Source organism: Monodelphis domestica, chromosome 4 (assembly GCF_027887165.1).
Source record: "Monodelphis domestica isolate mMonDom1 chromosome 4, mMonDom1.pri, whole genome shotgun sequence".
NCBI classification, from domain to species: domain Eukaryota; kingdom Metazoa; phylum Chordata; class Mammalia; order Didelphimorphia; family Didelphidae; genus Monodelphis; species Monodelphis domestica.
This window is the reverse complement of record NC_077230.1, coordinates 8,783,286-8,798,199: the sequence shown is the minus strand read 5'-3', so window position 1 is coordinate 8,798,199 and position 14,914 is coordinate 8,783,286. Positions and strand designations below refer to the sequence as shown.

At 37.0% G+C, this 14,914-nt stretch overlaps 1 protein-coding gene across 1 annotated transcript; it reads left to right on the top strand.

The window, feature by feature from the left end:
• Window positions 1–6,940: 6,940 nt before the first annotated feature.
• Window positions 6,941–14,392, top strand: TFF1 (trefoil factor 1). The gene is made up of 3 exons (XM_016433145.2): window positions 6,941–7,051; window positions 11,373–11,516; window positions 14,176–14,392. Exons 1-3 carry the CDS (start codon window positions 6,979–6,981, stop codon window positions 14,187–14,189), a joined length of 231 nt encoding a protein of 76 aa, XP_016288631.1. The 5' UTR covers window positions 6,941–6,978; the 3' UTR covers window positions 14,190–14,392.
• Window positions 14,393–14,914: the final 522 nt, after the last annotated feature.

Below are 14,914 nucleotides of genomic sequence, written 5' to 3'. Positions count from 1 at the left end.
CAACCAATTCTGGAGAATCAAATTATTTAATTTCCAATTAATTTTTTATTTGCCTCTCCATGTACCCTTACTAATTATAATTTTTGTTGCATTATGATTTGGAAAAGTTGCATTTATTATTTCTGCTTTTTTGAAATTTTTGCAGTGTTTTTATGCCCTAGTATATGGTGAATCTTTGTGAATGTACCATGTGCTGCTCAAAAGATGTATTCCTTTTATCCCTATTTACTTTTCTCCATATATCTATTAACTATTTTTTTCTAAGATTTCATTCACATTTATTTTTCTTTTTTCTTTTTTGGTTTGACTTCTCTAAATCTGATAGAAGAAGGTTGCAGTCTCCCACTAGTAAAGTTTTACTATCTATTTCCTCCTTAAACCCCAATAGTTGCTTCATTAAAAATCTGGATGCTATATACCATTTGGTGCATACATGTTGAGTACTGATATTTTTTCATTGTCTATACTGCCTTTTATCAGGATGTAGTTACCTTCTTTATCTCTTCTAATTAGATCTATTTTTACTTTGCCTTTGTCAGATATCATGATTGTGACTCCAGCCTTCTTTTTCTCAGTTGATGCCCAATAAATTCTACTCCATCCTCTTACCTTTACCCTGTGTGTGTCTACCTGCCTCGTGTGTGTTTCTTGTAGACAACATATGATAAGATTTGGTTTTTTAATCCACTCTGCTATCTGCTTCCATTTTATGGGAGAGTTCATCCCATTCACATTCAGAGTTATGATTACCATTTGTATATTCCCCATCATTTTGATTTCCTCTTTTATTACTGCCCTTTCTTCTTTCACTGTTTCCTTCTACACCAGTGTTTTGCTTTTAATCAGTTCCCCTTTTCAGAACCCTTATTTTACTTTCCTTCCAACCCCCTCCCTTCTTATTCCCCTCTTATTTTTCATTAAGGTCTATTAATCACCACCCCAACCTTTCCCTTCCTTTGAATACTCTCCACCCCACTACTCCCCTTCACTATTCCCTCTCAATTTCCCTGTGGGGTAAGATAGAATTCTATACCCCAATAGATCTGGCTGTTCTTCCATCTCAGAACTGATTCCACTGAGAGAAAGGTTTAAGTATTACCTTTCACCGCTTTCTTCCTCTCCTTATAACAATATTCTTCATCAATTGCTTTCTTAGGAACCCCACATTTCAGAAGTCCCACCTAAAGCTCTCTCTTGGAAATGGCATCATCCACTCCAACCCACTTACCAAGGTGACAATGGACACTATGACTCCTAATTGTGAATTTTAAAAGTCTCCATCTTGGTCTAGCACCAAAAAAATTGTGCACACCCACACTACACGGGCATGTGCTAGTCAAGGACAAATCAGAAATAACTAACTGCCCACCTGGGTTGTCCTAAGCCAAGCTAGAGCCAACCATTGGATTTTGTGAGACACAGGAAGTGAGGTAGGGAACAGCCTCTGGAATTCACTCACTTCCTGTGGAGAGAGCTAGACGCGAGTTGGTGTTAGGAGCTTGAACAGGGAGGACGCCCGCAGACAGCTTTCCTTCAGATCACTCACGTGAGTTAAGGACTGATTCTTTCCACCTGGGCCTTTGGGCCTAAAACTCTCTCTGCCTTGGTCAGAGGTTGAGTAGCTCTTTCCCTTTTCTCTTCTCTCCTTCTCTCCCTCTCCTTTCTCTACTTCCAGTGTGATTAAACCTCCATAAACTCCATTCTGACTTGAGTGTTTCATTTTAGGAATTTCATAAGTAAATTCCTTGGCGGCCATTGTTCAATATTACATAAATCCTGTAGCCACACTTTAACCATTACAATATTATAACCTCTCCCAAAAGCCTAAAATTTCTACCATTACATAATCCAATTACAAGAGTGTCTATTTGTACTCATAGCAGTATTTGCCTAAGCTGTGCTCAAAGTCTTCTAATTGATTAAACCAAACTTGTATACTTTTGAGATAGTTTAGACCCATACCTAAAGTCTGAAGTAAATCTATATAACAGTAGGCTGATCATAGAATATGATAGAATGGTGAGAAGTTGCTGTATAGATACAATCTATCAAAGAGAGTTCCTTTAGAAACTTCACCTTCTTTTCCCCTCTCAGAGAGATAGCTAAAATAGGAACTTATCTTTATAGAGCCAGATTGCAAAAACTTCCTGGCTTAGTTACCAAAAAAGGGACAAGGGTTGGTTCATTTATGGAGACTTAATAAATGTATCTGACTCTATAAGAGAGTATTCTCAATATTGATCACATGCCTACACAAGTCACTGATATTGTGACTCATCAAAGTTTTGCTTAAAATTGTCATACAACCCTCCCATAGTAGAAAAGGCAATCCACCCCCTGCTTCCACAGAGCAATGACCCTTCTACTTATAGAATTAGAGTAGGATCCTGTTCCCTGTCCCACAGAAAGGGCTTCCTATACACAATCAGAAGGACTTTGGTCACTAGATATCATTGTGTGGTATGGGCAATGTGATCACTTCCTCAAACTTAACTACCACTTCCAACATGCTGTCACATAAACTCATCCCAATTATCAATGAGACCAACAATTAGGGTCAGGCCTAACACCATCACTCTCTCAACTAATGTTTGATTTTAGATTGATATGACGTGCTTGTAAGTAATAGAACATTTAATCAAAGATTTAGTTTGCTCTAATATAGCAAAGATATGGTATACATGTAGCTTCTATAGACATGAGTCTCTTCATCTCCATAATGAAATGGATCTGGCCACTAATTACAGTGTAGGATGACTCTATGACCTTCAGAAACCTACCAAATTTAAAGAGTTCTTATCCCTTATGAATGGAATTTTTGTGATCTTTGGGGACAACAAAGCTGCATCAAGAAAAGAAAAGGCTATTTGGGTTGCTAAGTCAGTTTTGTTACCTTTTCCGGAAACTAATCTCTGCTGTAGGAAAATAGAGAAGCCCTATTTCCATCACATTCTTCAATAATTTTTTTTATTAATGTATTTTATTTGATCATTTCCAAGCATTATTCGTTAAAGACATAGATCATTTTCTTTTCCTCCCCCCCTCCCCCATAGCCGACGCGTAAGTCCACTGGGCATTAGATGTTTTCTTGATTTGAACCCATTCCTTTGTTGATAGTATTTGCACTAGAGTGTTCGTTTAGAGTCTCTCCTCTGTCATGTCCCCTCAACCTCTGTATTCAGGCAGTTGCTTTTTCTCGGTGTTTCCACTCCCATAGTTTATCCTTTGCTTATGAATGGTGTTTTTTTCTCCTGGATCCCTGCAAGTTGTTCAGGGACATTACACCGCCACTAATGGAGAAGTCCATTACGTTCGATTATACCACAGTGTATCAGTCTCTGTGTACAATGTTCTCCTGGTTCTGCTCCTCTCGCTCTGCATCACTTCCTGGAGGTTGTTCCAGTTCACATGGAATCCCTCCACTTTATTATTCCTTTGAGCACAATAGTATTCCATCACCAACATATACCACAGTTTGTTCAGCCATTCCACAATTGATGGGCATCCCCTCGTTTTCCAGTTTTGGGCCACCACAAAGAGCAGCTATGAATATTCTTGTACAAGTCTTTGTGTCCATTATCTCTTTGGGGTACAGACCCAGCAGTGCTATGGCTGGGTCAAAGGGTAGATATTCTTTTGTCGCCCTTTGTGCATTTCTTCAATAATTTTTAAAAGTCACTTAGATTCAAGAATCTATAGAAGTTAAACTTATATTATTACTTTTGTTCAATTGCAGAAAAGCAGTTAAAGTGTGGGATCCCTATAACATTAAATATCACAATATTAGAAAAATTACTTTTCCCATCTGAACTACAAGATAATAACAATATAATGATAATAGTAGTAGTAGTAGTAGTCTCTCGGTAACTGAGGATGATTGTCTTTGTGCGCGTTCAACTGTGATGTAGATGAGTGTGCACAAAAACACTTGTGTGTGAAGGAGATTTAAGTGGAAAAGTCGATGCACAGAGACAGTCCCACTCTCTGGTGTTGGAAGCCTGGGTCCAGTGGCACGAAAAGTCGTTACACCTGGAGACTTCCTCAGCTGCATTGGATGGCCGTGTTGTCCTTTGTGCTCCAACATGCCCTAAGCACTCCACAGTGCTTTGCTGGGTCGCCCTCTCAGCCGTTGAACCTTCTTATTGGTTTCTTCTGTTTGTTCAACCGAAGCAGTCTTCACATGCTGGGTGAGCAAAGCCCTGGTTCACCAGGGGTCGACGACGACCCGATGGCTACCCTCACAAGGTTTAGCCGGCCTGTCGAAGCCGGTGCCCGGGGTGTGGCCGCTGCCGCATGCTAGCAGCTACTGGGAGCCACACGTGAGAGCTGGGTGTCAGGTGGGGGTCAGAGGCTGGAGAGCTGCCCTAGGAGGGCACGACAAGCCCTCCATACCAGAGATACTACCCCTCCCTGAGCACCCCATACACCTCTATAATAGTAATAATTATATATAAATACATATATATGTCACTAAATCCTACAAATACATGGATATTTTGTTTTCATATGCATTAGTTATGTTAAGTTAAAGAGTAAAACATTTGTGACAAAAGTATAAGCATATAAAATAATTTATCATCAATAAGGAAATAATTGAATGAGTTGAATGACTTGACTATAAAGATATATTTGTTTTTCTTGCTTTTTAATATTTGCTTGCAATATTTTTTACAAAAGTTTTGTCATTCTGAGAAATAAATATGTTCTTTAGCAGTCCCATTTAGAAGATATAAGTTTTTTAGCTCTAGTTTCTCCAATGGTTAGTTTAATTCTATGGTTTCCTTTTTATTTATATTTCTTTTAGATTCATTGAAAACTAAGAATATTCCAATCTTCTGCAACCATTGTGTTGTGATGTCTTCTAGTAGTTCAGTAAAAGGTTATTTTATCATTTTAGAGATATTTGGAGCATCTATTCTAATACTGGTATTAATTTGTTGCCTATGGTTCCCTTTGGGAAAATGTAACTTTCTTTTTTCATCTTTTTTTTATGTCATAAATGTTTAATTCTGCTTTGTCTGATGTCATAATTGCAATTCATGTGTTTTGGGTTTGTTTTGGTTTTTTTTTGGATCATTTGAAGTATAATGATTTTTTCCAGTTTCTAATTCTGATTTTGTGTCTGCTTTTGATTTTTAGATATATTTCTTATAAGCAACAGATCATGGGGTTTTGTTTTCTTATTCAATCTGTCATTCTTTTTCATTTTATTGGATTGTTTAATACAATCACATTTAAAGTATAGAATAGGGATGTATTTTATTTTATTTTTTGAAACCCTTACTTCCTATCTTAGATTCAATACTGTGTATTGGTTCCAAGGCAGAAGAGTGGTGAGGGCTAGGCAATGGGGGTCAAGTGACTTGACCAGGGTCACATAGCTGGGAAGTGTCTGAGGCCAGATTTGAACCTAGGACCCCCTGTCTCTAGGTCTGGCTCTCAATCCACTGAGCCATCTATCCAGCTGCCCCCTTGCTGGTTAGTTTTTAAATTTTCATTTTCCCTGCCTTTTTTTTTTCTAAAAAGAAGCTTCCTGAATTTAACATTTTAAATAACTTTATTTGTTGTTGCAGTTTTTAACTCAGATGGACACTCCTTGTAGATAAAATATGCCCAAGCCTGGGAATAATGTTTGAGCCTCTGGTATTTACATAAAACCCCACCAATAATGCATTAATTTAATAAATAATTGATTCAAAGCCATACTTTTTCTAGGGAGACAGTTTATACTTCTTTTGGCTCTACCTAACCTTAAATCCCTTAGAAACTTTCCAGGATAGAACTGAGTACTGCTTTTAAGGTAATGAAAGAATGAATCACTGAATATACTTGGAAGATGCCAATTTGACTCCTTCAAAATCTATTAAACAACTCCTTTATCTTGTGCTATTTCGCCAGTGACACAAAATGCTTCTTGGACTCAATAAATCTGGAATTCTTAATATGTCCAATAGAAGAATAGAAATGGAAGACTAAACTGGAGTACAGAGGATAAAGGCGAAACAACTACTTTGTTCTTCAGGCAAGACTCGTTAACAAAAAAGCTATGAACAGCGATGCCTAACTATATTAAAAGATCTGCTGGCATCTTGAATTGAAATTGTGAAAGATTTTGTTGTATAAATATAAAATTTAACTATTAAAATACTATATAAATGTGACCACAATATAATATTATCACTATAATAACTACTGCTGCTAAGATCAGACAAGGAGGTAACTATAAAGAACTCTGTGTTTGGCTCATAAAAGTTCAAGGTAAATATAGTATGAGCTGAAAATCAAGATATTGAATGGCAACTAAAAATGGTTATTTCAAGAATTGTTCATTTGAGCAAAGAAGGACTTTCTCTCCTCTCTTTAACGTTTCCTTGGAAGAATAACTGGTCCTAATGATTGATGATCTAGTCATTTCTATCCCCGCAGTTCAGTATATTCTGGAATCCTACAATATCTGAAAAAAAGGCTCTAATTCGGGAAAGTACATCTCCTTCGGGCTGGGCTAATGTCACCGACTTTGTCCCACTCTAAAAGAGAAAGTGAAAACCAATGACAGTACTATTATCACAGCTGTGCCACTCTTTGCTTCATTTTCCCGAGTTATTTTTTCTTTAGAAGAATTAAAAACTTCCAGAAAAGTCCCTTCCCTGATTATGAAATGGATTATGGCTAGGTCAGGGATACTCCCACAGGATAAGCAAGACTATGCTTATCGGGAAAGCCTGTCACAAGATGACTACACAAAATGGCATTTTCTTCTATCAAACTCTGTTGGTTTTTAGCAGGTTTAAGAACGACTTTTTAATCAACAGAGATTATTTTCAAGCAGAGAGCTGACAGACCCTCCTTAGGTAAATGTTATCTAAAACTCTTTACGCAAATATGCCTGGGTCTATATAATAAACAAAATCTAGGCCAGTTCTCATCCTTGACACACATTCTTCTTTGGGTCTGAGCGGGAGCCGACCGAAGACTAGAATGGAGCACAAGGTATTTTGCACGCTGGTCATCACTATGATTCTGGGGCTCAGCCTGCTGACCCAGGGAGAAGGTAAGGCAAGCTTATTTCTGTTTCTTATGCTGAAGCCCTAGAAGCAGCACAATAAAGCCATAACTGTGCCATTCCTGGTAGTGATCTCTTCCCTATTTGAAGTGCTAAGTCAAGGCAGGCAGGAGGAATGTCTCAGGAAAAAAAGGCAAAATCCATATGGCTTGAGGATGTGTGATACGATTTCTGGAGTTGGTACTTTTTCACCCAAATGAATGCAGGTAGTAAAAGTAATTCCCAGCATCATCATCACTCCCATCCCAACTGCTAGTACGACCCCTACTAGAAATGACCTGTTTTTGAGAAGTCTATTTGATCTAGGACGCAGAAGGCGGTGGCCAACAGTTTAGCAAGTACTCGATGAGACTGGAGGGCAAAAGTGTAAACTATAGAGGAAGATATCCAGCAGACAGACTTCAGATTAACACAAAGGAAAACTTCCCAATCATTAGAGCTCTGTCTTGCCTACAGGAGATCTTAAAAAAGAGGCTGGACGATCCCTTGGTGATTAGAGATACTCACTATGTGAGTAGAGATGGAGCCTGCTGATCCCTCAGATCCTTTTCCACGTTGTCTATGCAACTAGGAATAAGTGGCTGAGAGCCTGGGAAAGATGCTGCAGGATAGAGGATGCAAGTGTTCTGATGTTTAGAATAGGGAATACAATGACAAAATTCCAAAAAAAATTAGAGTTAGTTTTTAAAAATTAAAGGAGCAGATAAGCACCTACTGTGTGCCAGGCACTGTAAGCACTTTATGCTATTTCATTTGATCACTGCAGCAACCCTGAGAGGTAGGTGTTGTTTTTCCATTTTTGTAGTAAAGTGAACTTGGGCAGATAGAGGTTAAGTATTCTTGCCCAGGTTCACATAGCTAGTGTCTGAAGCTCAATTTGAATTCAGCTCTTCCTGGCACCAGACCCAGCCCTCAATTCACAAAACCACCTATCTTCCCCTAACTGTCATTAAGACAATGAACTAACATGATTCTTTACTAAGAATTTTGCCGAGCTATCCTCGTTTCTTTTTCTTTTTTGACAGGCACATCAGTAGAATGCTTTCTATGTCTTACCTCAATTTTAGCAAATAATCTAACCAATTACTTATGTTATTCTTATGGAAACATATGAGACAGGCAATATCATGGGCAGGTCCTTTTGGAATTGATTGAATAGCTAGACAAAGCAGATTTACATAGTTTAAAAGGAGGTATTGGCCCAAGTCTTTCAAATGTCTTTTCTTCACTTTATTCTATTTGATGAATTTCTCAATGACTGAAGGGCGTGAATGGCATGCTTATCAACTTTGAAGAAGACAACATTATTGGGGATAGAGAGTCCAAAAACAGCCTTGGGAGAGGGTGGAATGAATCTAAGAAGATTATATTGAACAGATAAGAGATAAAAAGTTTTGACATTTGGGATGAAAATGCCCACATCCCAAGCACAGAACTGAAGAGGAATGGTTAGAAAAGGATTTGCCTGAAACAGAATAGAATATTCTATTGAACTGAAAGCTCAATGTGAAATATCAATATCTATATCTATATCTATAGGCCAAAAAAAGCAAATATATCCTTTTTTTAACTTATTTTTTTCCCTCCCTCTCCTTCTCCTACCCCTTCCCACAGCTGATGCACAATTCCACTGGGTGTTACTTGTGTCCTTGATCAGAACCTATTTCCATGTTGTTGTTTGCACTAGGATGTTCATTTAGAGTCTCCATCCCCAGCCATGTCCCCTCAACCCATGTGATCAAGCAGTTGTTTTTCTTCTGTGTTTCTACTTACAGTTCTTCCTCTGAATGTGGATACGTTCTTTCTCATAGATCCCTCCAAGTTGTTCAGGATCACTGCATTGCCACTAATGGAGAAGTCCATTACATTTGATTGTACCACAGTGTATCCGTCTCTGTGTACAATGTTCTCCTGGTTCTGCTCCTCTCACTCTGCATCACTTCCTGGAGGTTGTTCCAGTTCACATGGAATCCCTCCACTTCATCATTCCTTTGGGCACAGTAGTATTCCATCACCAACAGATACCACAATGTGTTCAGCCCTTCCCCAATCGAAGGACATCTCATTTTCCAGTTTTTTGCCACTACAAAGAGCTATGAATATTCTTGTACAAGTCTTTTTCCCTTATTATCTCTTTGGGGTACAAACCCAGCAGTGCTATAGCTGGATCAAAGGGCAGACAGTCTTTTATCGCCCTTTGGGCATAGTTCCAAATTGCCCTCCAGAATGGTTGGATCAATTCACAACTCAACCAGCAGTGCATTAATGTCCCAACTAAAGCAAATATATTCTTAAGCTGCCTTAAGAGAAACAAAATATCTGGAAATAAGATATTAGTCATTTCACCATGCTCTTCCCTTGTTGAGACATAGTATTATTGTGGTAAGTCCTCTGAGCCTTGGTTTAATAGATATATTATTCCTTCCATACTCAGAAAATAATAATCAAGATGGCAAAGAGTTTTGCTCTGTCAGAGGAAAGACAGAAGTCTTAGCCTGGAGGCAGCAACACATTAGCTTTTTTTTTTTGGAGGTTCATATATCCTATTGCTGACTCACATTGGGGTTCCAGGCCAATAGAATAACCTATTCTGTTTTAGACAGACTCATATCTAGATTTTCCTCTTCTTTCTTGTACTTATGGAAGTTGATGTTTTGAACCCAAATATAAAAACTGCATCTATCCTAATTCAATATAATCTTCTTAGATTATATCAAGTGTGTGTATATATACTTGAAGAGTATCATTGTAGGAGAGAAATTATATTCATTCTGCTTGGTCTAGGGGGCAAAGCTAGAAACAATAGAGAATATTGCAAAGAGATATATAAAATTTTAATGTCAGGAAAAACTTCTCAGCAATTTCCAACAATAAATAGGTAGGTCTATCAGAAAGTTATGGGTTTTGTTCACTGGGGAAATAGTAAATAATCATTTGGGTATGTTATAGAGAGCATTGCTCTTTTAAAATAGCATAATGTATTGGAAATAAAAATGAACTTGAAGTAAGCAGGACCAATTCTGACATGCACACTAGGTATGCAACTATTGCTTCAGAACCTCATTTTTCTCACGTGTTAAATGAGCATAATTTGCCTTACAGAAACACTATGAGCATCAAATGGAATAATATGAGTAAACATTTCAAAGCACCATTATTTGTTGTTCAGGGATTGCTTGGACCAAGCAGCTGCATGCCCTAGTGAATAGAGAATCAAACTTGGGTTGAAAATACTTAAATTCAAGTCTGGTCTCTGACTCATATTCGTTGCATAATTATAAACCTTGGTGTATCTAGCAACAGTATAAAAATGTACCTTATAGTTACCCAAAGAGGTATAAAACTGTGCATACCATTTGATCTAATAATACCATGACTAGGTCTATATCCCAACGAGATTAAAAAAAGGGAAAGGACCTACTTGTACAAAAATATTTATAGCAGCTCTTTTTGTGGTGGCAAAGAATTGGAAATTATGGGGATGCCCATGAGTTGGGGCATTGACTAAACAAATTGTGGCATGAGATGGAATACTATTGTGCTGTAAGAAATGACAAGCAGGAGGATTTCAGAAAAAGCTGGAAAGACCTCCATGAACTGATGCAGAGTGAAATAAGCAGAACCAGGAGAACGCCATACACAATAAAGCAATATTGTATGATGATCAACTGTGAAAGACTTAACTACTCTCTGCAACACAATAATTCATCACAATTCTGAAGGATTTTTAACAAAGAATACTCTCTTCCTCCAGACAAAAAGATTGTTGGAGTCAGAATGAAGATCAAAGCATATGGTTTTTCACTTTATTTGTGTTTTTATTTGGGGGTTTGGGTTTTACAGAAGTATTTTTTTTACAACAATGACCGATATGAAAGTAAGTTTTGCGTGATAATACCCCAGATCAAATGGCTTACCATCTCCAGGAGGTGGGCAGGGAAGGGAGGGTAGGAGACAATTTGGATCTCATAATTTCTGAAATTGTATGCTGAAAATGATCACTACATTTAAATGGGAAAATGAAATATTTTTAAAAAATTTTAAACAATATTTGTTATGGATGAGTTATGATGATTTGTATCAGTGAAGGGAGTTTCATGCTAGACGCTTCCCACATTGAGAAAATCAGAGATCCAGATCATCCCTCCACTATTTCCTTTCTGTCTCATCCTCTAGGAAAGGAGGATCTGGACAGCTCACTTCTGAGGCTGTTTCTAACTTACATTTCATGATAAATGTTATTTAACAGATGAAGACTATTTGGTGCTTGTGGATTATTTATTTTTAATTTCATGTTACAAATTTTCAGATACATGTAACGTGGAACCAAAGAAAAGAGTTAATTGTGGTTGGCCTGGTGTCACAGAACAGGAATGTCTAGACAAAAAGTGCTGCTTTGACACCACTGTTCCAAATACTCCCTGGTGCTTCTCCCCTGAGGCTATAGAAACAGGTATGTATTGGGGGGAAATTATTATAACTTATTTATGCTTACAGTCAATGAGGAAGTTGAATTAGGTGAGGTTTCTTCCAGATTTAAAATCCATAGTGCTATGAAGAACTAATCAGAAAGTTTATCATCCTACGTGGGTGCTCTTAGAAATCTAGATAATTACTTACATACAAAGAAAGACGATAAATTTAACATAATGCTTAAAGCATAAATAAAACATAAGGTCCATCTGATAGGAAGCATGCTGAATATAGAGGCAAACTGCAGTTTTTTAGTAAAAAATGTTTTGACAGTAACCTTATCGAAAGTAATCTCAATTTACATCATTCTTTCAAAATATTCCAATTGCTTGAAACTAGGCATTTTAAACTTTTTTTTATTTTTAAGTATCATGGATACCTTTGGCAGTCTGGTGAAGGCTCTAGACCCCTTCTCAAGATATTTAATTTCATTTATTCATTTTAAACCCTTACCTTAGAATCAACATTAAATGCTGGCTTCAAGGCAGAAGTGTAATAAGGGCTAGGCAAGTGGAGTTAAGTGACTTGCTCAAGGTCAAACAACTAGGAAGTATCTGAGGTCAAATTTGAACCCAAGACCTTGTCTCCAAGTCTGGTTCAATACACTAAGCTGCCTAGTTACCCCTGTCAGGATAACATTTTAAATCCAAATGATAAAATTTATAGTAAAGAAGCCAACTAAGTAGAAATGAAGCTATCAAAAATATTTTTTAAGTTTGTGATTCTGCAGTAATATTCCTCTTTCTAAACAAAGAGAAGATGAAAGAAACACAAATATCACTTTACCAGCCAAAATCCTAGAATTTGATCATTTTCTATTTGAAAATTTTTATTTAATTAGTTAATTTAGAATATTTTTCTGTGGTTACCTGATTCATGTTCTTTCCCACCACCCCCCCCACCCCAGCAAACGAGCTAAAACCACTGGGTTTTACATGTGTCATTGGAAAGTGGATCTTTCTTTTATCAGGACATGCACGATTGATTTCATCTTTACATCAGTTTATCTCTTCACACAACTGCACATAATCTTTGTTCTTCCCTACCATTACCCTTTTGGAAGATTGCGTCAGGGAAGTTCAGGCTTTGAGTGGTCCTACAAAGTTAGAAGGGGTGGCTAGATGGTGCAATGGAGAGAATCCTGGCTTGAAGTCAGGAAGACTCATCTTCCAGAGTTTCAATCAGACATCCATTTACTAGCTGTGTGTCCCTGGACAAGTCACTTAACCATGTTTGCCTCAGTTTCTTCACCTGTGAAATTAGCTGGAGAAGGAAATAGCAAATCACTCCTGTATCTTTGCTAAGAAAATCCCAAATGGGGTCACAAAGGGTCAGACATGACTAAAACAACAACAGAGTTGGAAAGGCTTGGTATGCAGGTGAAGATGAATTGCAAATTTTCAGATAAAGATGAATCTCTGAAAGCTGAGATGAGATTCTCATTAAAAGCTTAGGGCGGAGTTTATCAAGATATTTGGCAGTATGTGAAAATGCTAACTAATTCACCAAAAGGTTAAAATCTACATCAAGGAACAAAAATTTATGCCAATGGAATGACAGATCTTTTAAAATGTTTAAGATGATTATTAGGTACAAGATTATAAAAACTTCCCTTACTGACACAAAGGTGGTATTTTTACACAGAAGAGCTAAATGATCATTGAGAGAAAAGGATCTTTAACTAAAAAGTAGTCACCTTAATTCTGTGATATGTTCAGTAATTAGAATTTTAAAAGAAGGAATAAAATAAACCTGGAAAAAGTAGACAATTTATCATGCTGATCCTTTGCACTTTGACCTATCATTAGTTTTTTTTTTCTATAAACTCTTCACCAATAAAGTCCTTTTAAAAAAACTGAACTCCAAATTTTATTCTTCCCTCTGGCCTTTCTCCCACCTATTGAGAAGGCAAGCAATATGATATCAATTGTATTAGTGAAATCAGTCAAAACATTTCCATATTAATCACATTACCAAAAAAAGCCGGAAAAATTAAGTGAAAAGTATATTTTTTAAAATTTGCACTCAGAGTTCATCAATTTCCTCTCTGGAGACAAATACATTTTTCATCATGAGCCCTTAAGAATTCTTTTGGATCATTGTATTGATCAGAGTAGTTAAATTTTTCCCAGCTGATCATCATTATAATGTAGTTACTGTGTACAATGATTTTTCTGGTTCGGCTCACTTCATTCTGTATCAATTCATTTATGTCTTACAGGTTTTTCTTAAGTTGTCATTTCTTTTTTTTTTAAACCCTTATCTTCCGTCTTGGAGTCAATACTGTGTATTGGCTCCAAGGCAGAAGAGTGGTAAGGGCTAGGCAATGGGGGTCAAGTGACTTGCCCAGGGTCACACAGCTGGGAAGTGGCTGAAGCCAGATTTGAACCTAGGACCTCCCGTCTCTAGGACTGGTTCTCAATCCACTGAGCTACCCAGCTGCCCCCAAGTTGTCATTTCTTATAGTGTTATATCACAATCATAAGCCACGACTTGTTCTACTGTTCCTCAAATTATGTTTTTAATAAAGCTATTTTCAATTTTCAAAATTGAAATTAAAAATTCAAAAAATAATTTTATTTTTTCCTAAATAAGAACATTTATATTCATTAACAAATTTTGTATTTTTTTTTCTTTAGAATGCATCTTTTAAGAGCTCTTACCTCAAGACTTTGCTTGTGTCATCCATTGGAAACCTTACTTTATGGCAGTGGAAGGTGTTTATAGCTTTTCCTGAATATTCCACAACTTTGGCATGGATATGTATCACTTCTGACTTTACTTTTTCTGTGACAAAATTCATCATTTCTTTTATGTTTCTCTGATAGCTAATATAATTTGGGCTTAAAATAAAAGGAGTTGAAAAATTTTACAAATGTTTGTTCTTTAAAAAAATCTAAAATTATCTGGCCTCAGACACTTCCTAGCTGTGTGACCCTGGGCAAGTCACTTGACCCCCATTGCCTAGCCCTTACCACTCTTCTGCCTTAGAACCAATGCATAGTATTGATTCTAAGATGGAAGGTAAGGGCTTTTTAAAAAATCTAAAATTATTTTGCCTTTTGAGATATAGAGAATTTGCATATTCACTTACAAATGAGTTCATCACATAAGATCTCAGAAGAAGACACTATCACTATTATTAGGAAAAAATGGCTTAGTGGGTAACTTAAAGAGACAGTTATAGAATGGCATCTCAGATTGCTGTGACAATTTATTCATTCAATAGACATTTATTAATTGCCTAAGGTGAGATTTGAGGCATTGCAGACCCATTATAGTAATCAAAGTTTAAAACAATGAAGGTCTGACCTAGATGGTTTGCTGGTTTCAGAGGAGGGAAGGGACCCTATTTGTATATGTAGGATAAGAGATTGT

Bases quoted from the DNA above. Each gene is read 5' to 3' on its own strand.
- TFF1 (XM_016433145.2), top strand. From the start codon at position 6,979: ATGGAGCACAAGGTATTTTGCACGCTGGTCATCACTATGATTCTGGGG. The intron at 7,052-11,372 runs GTAAGGCAAGCT...ACAAATTTTCAG, and splicing joins CCTGCTGACCCAGGGAGAAG to ATACATGTAACGTGGAACCA.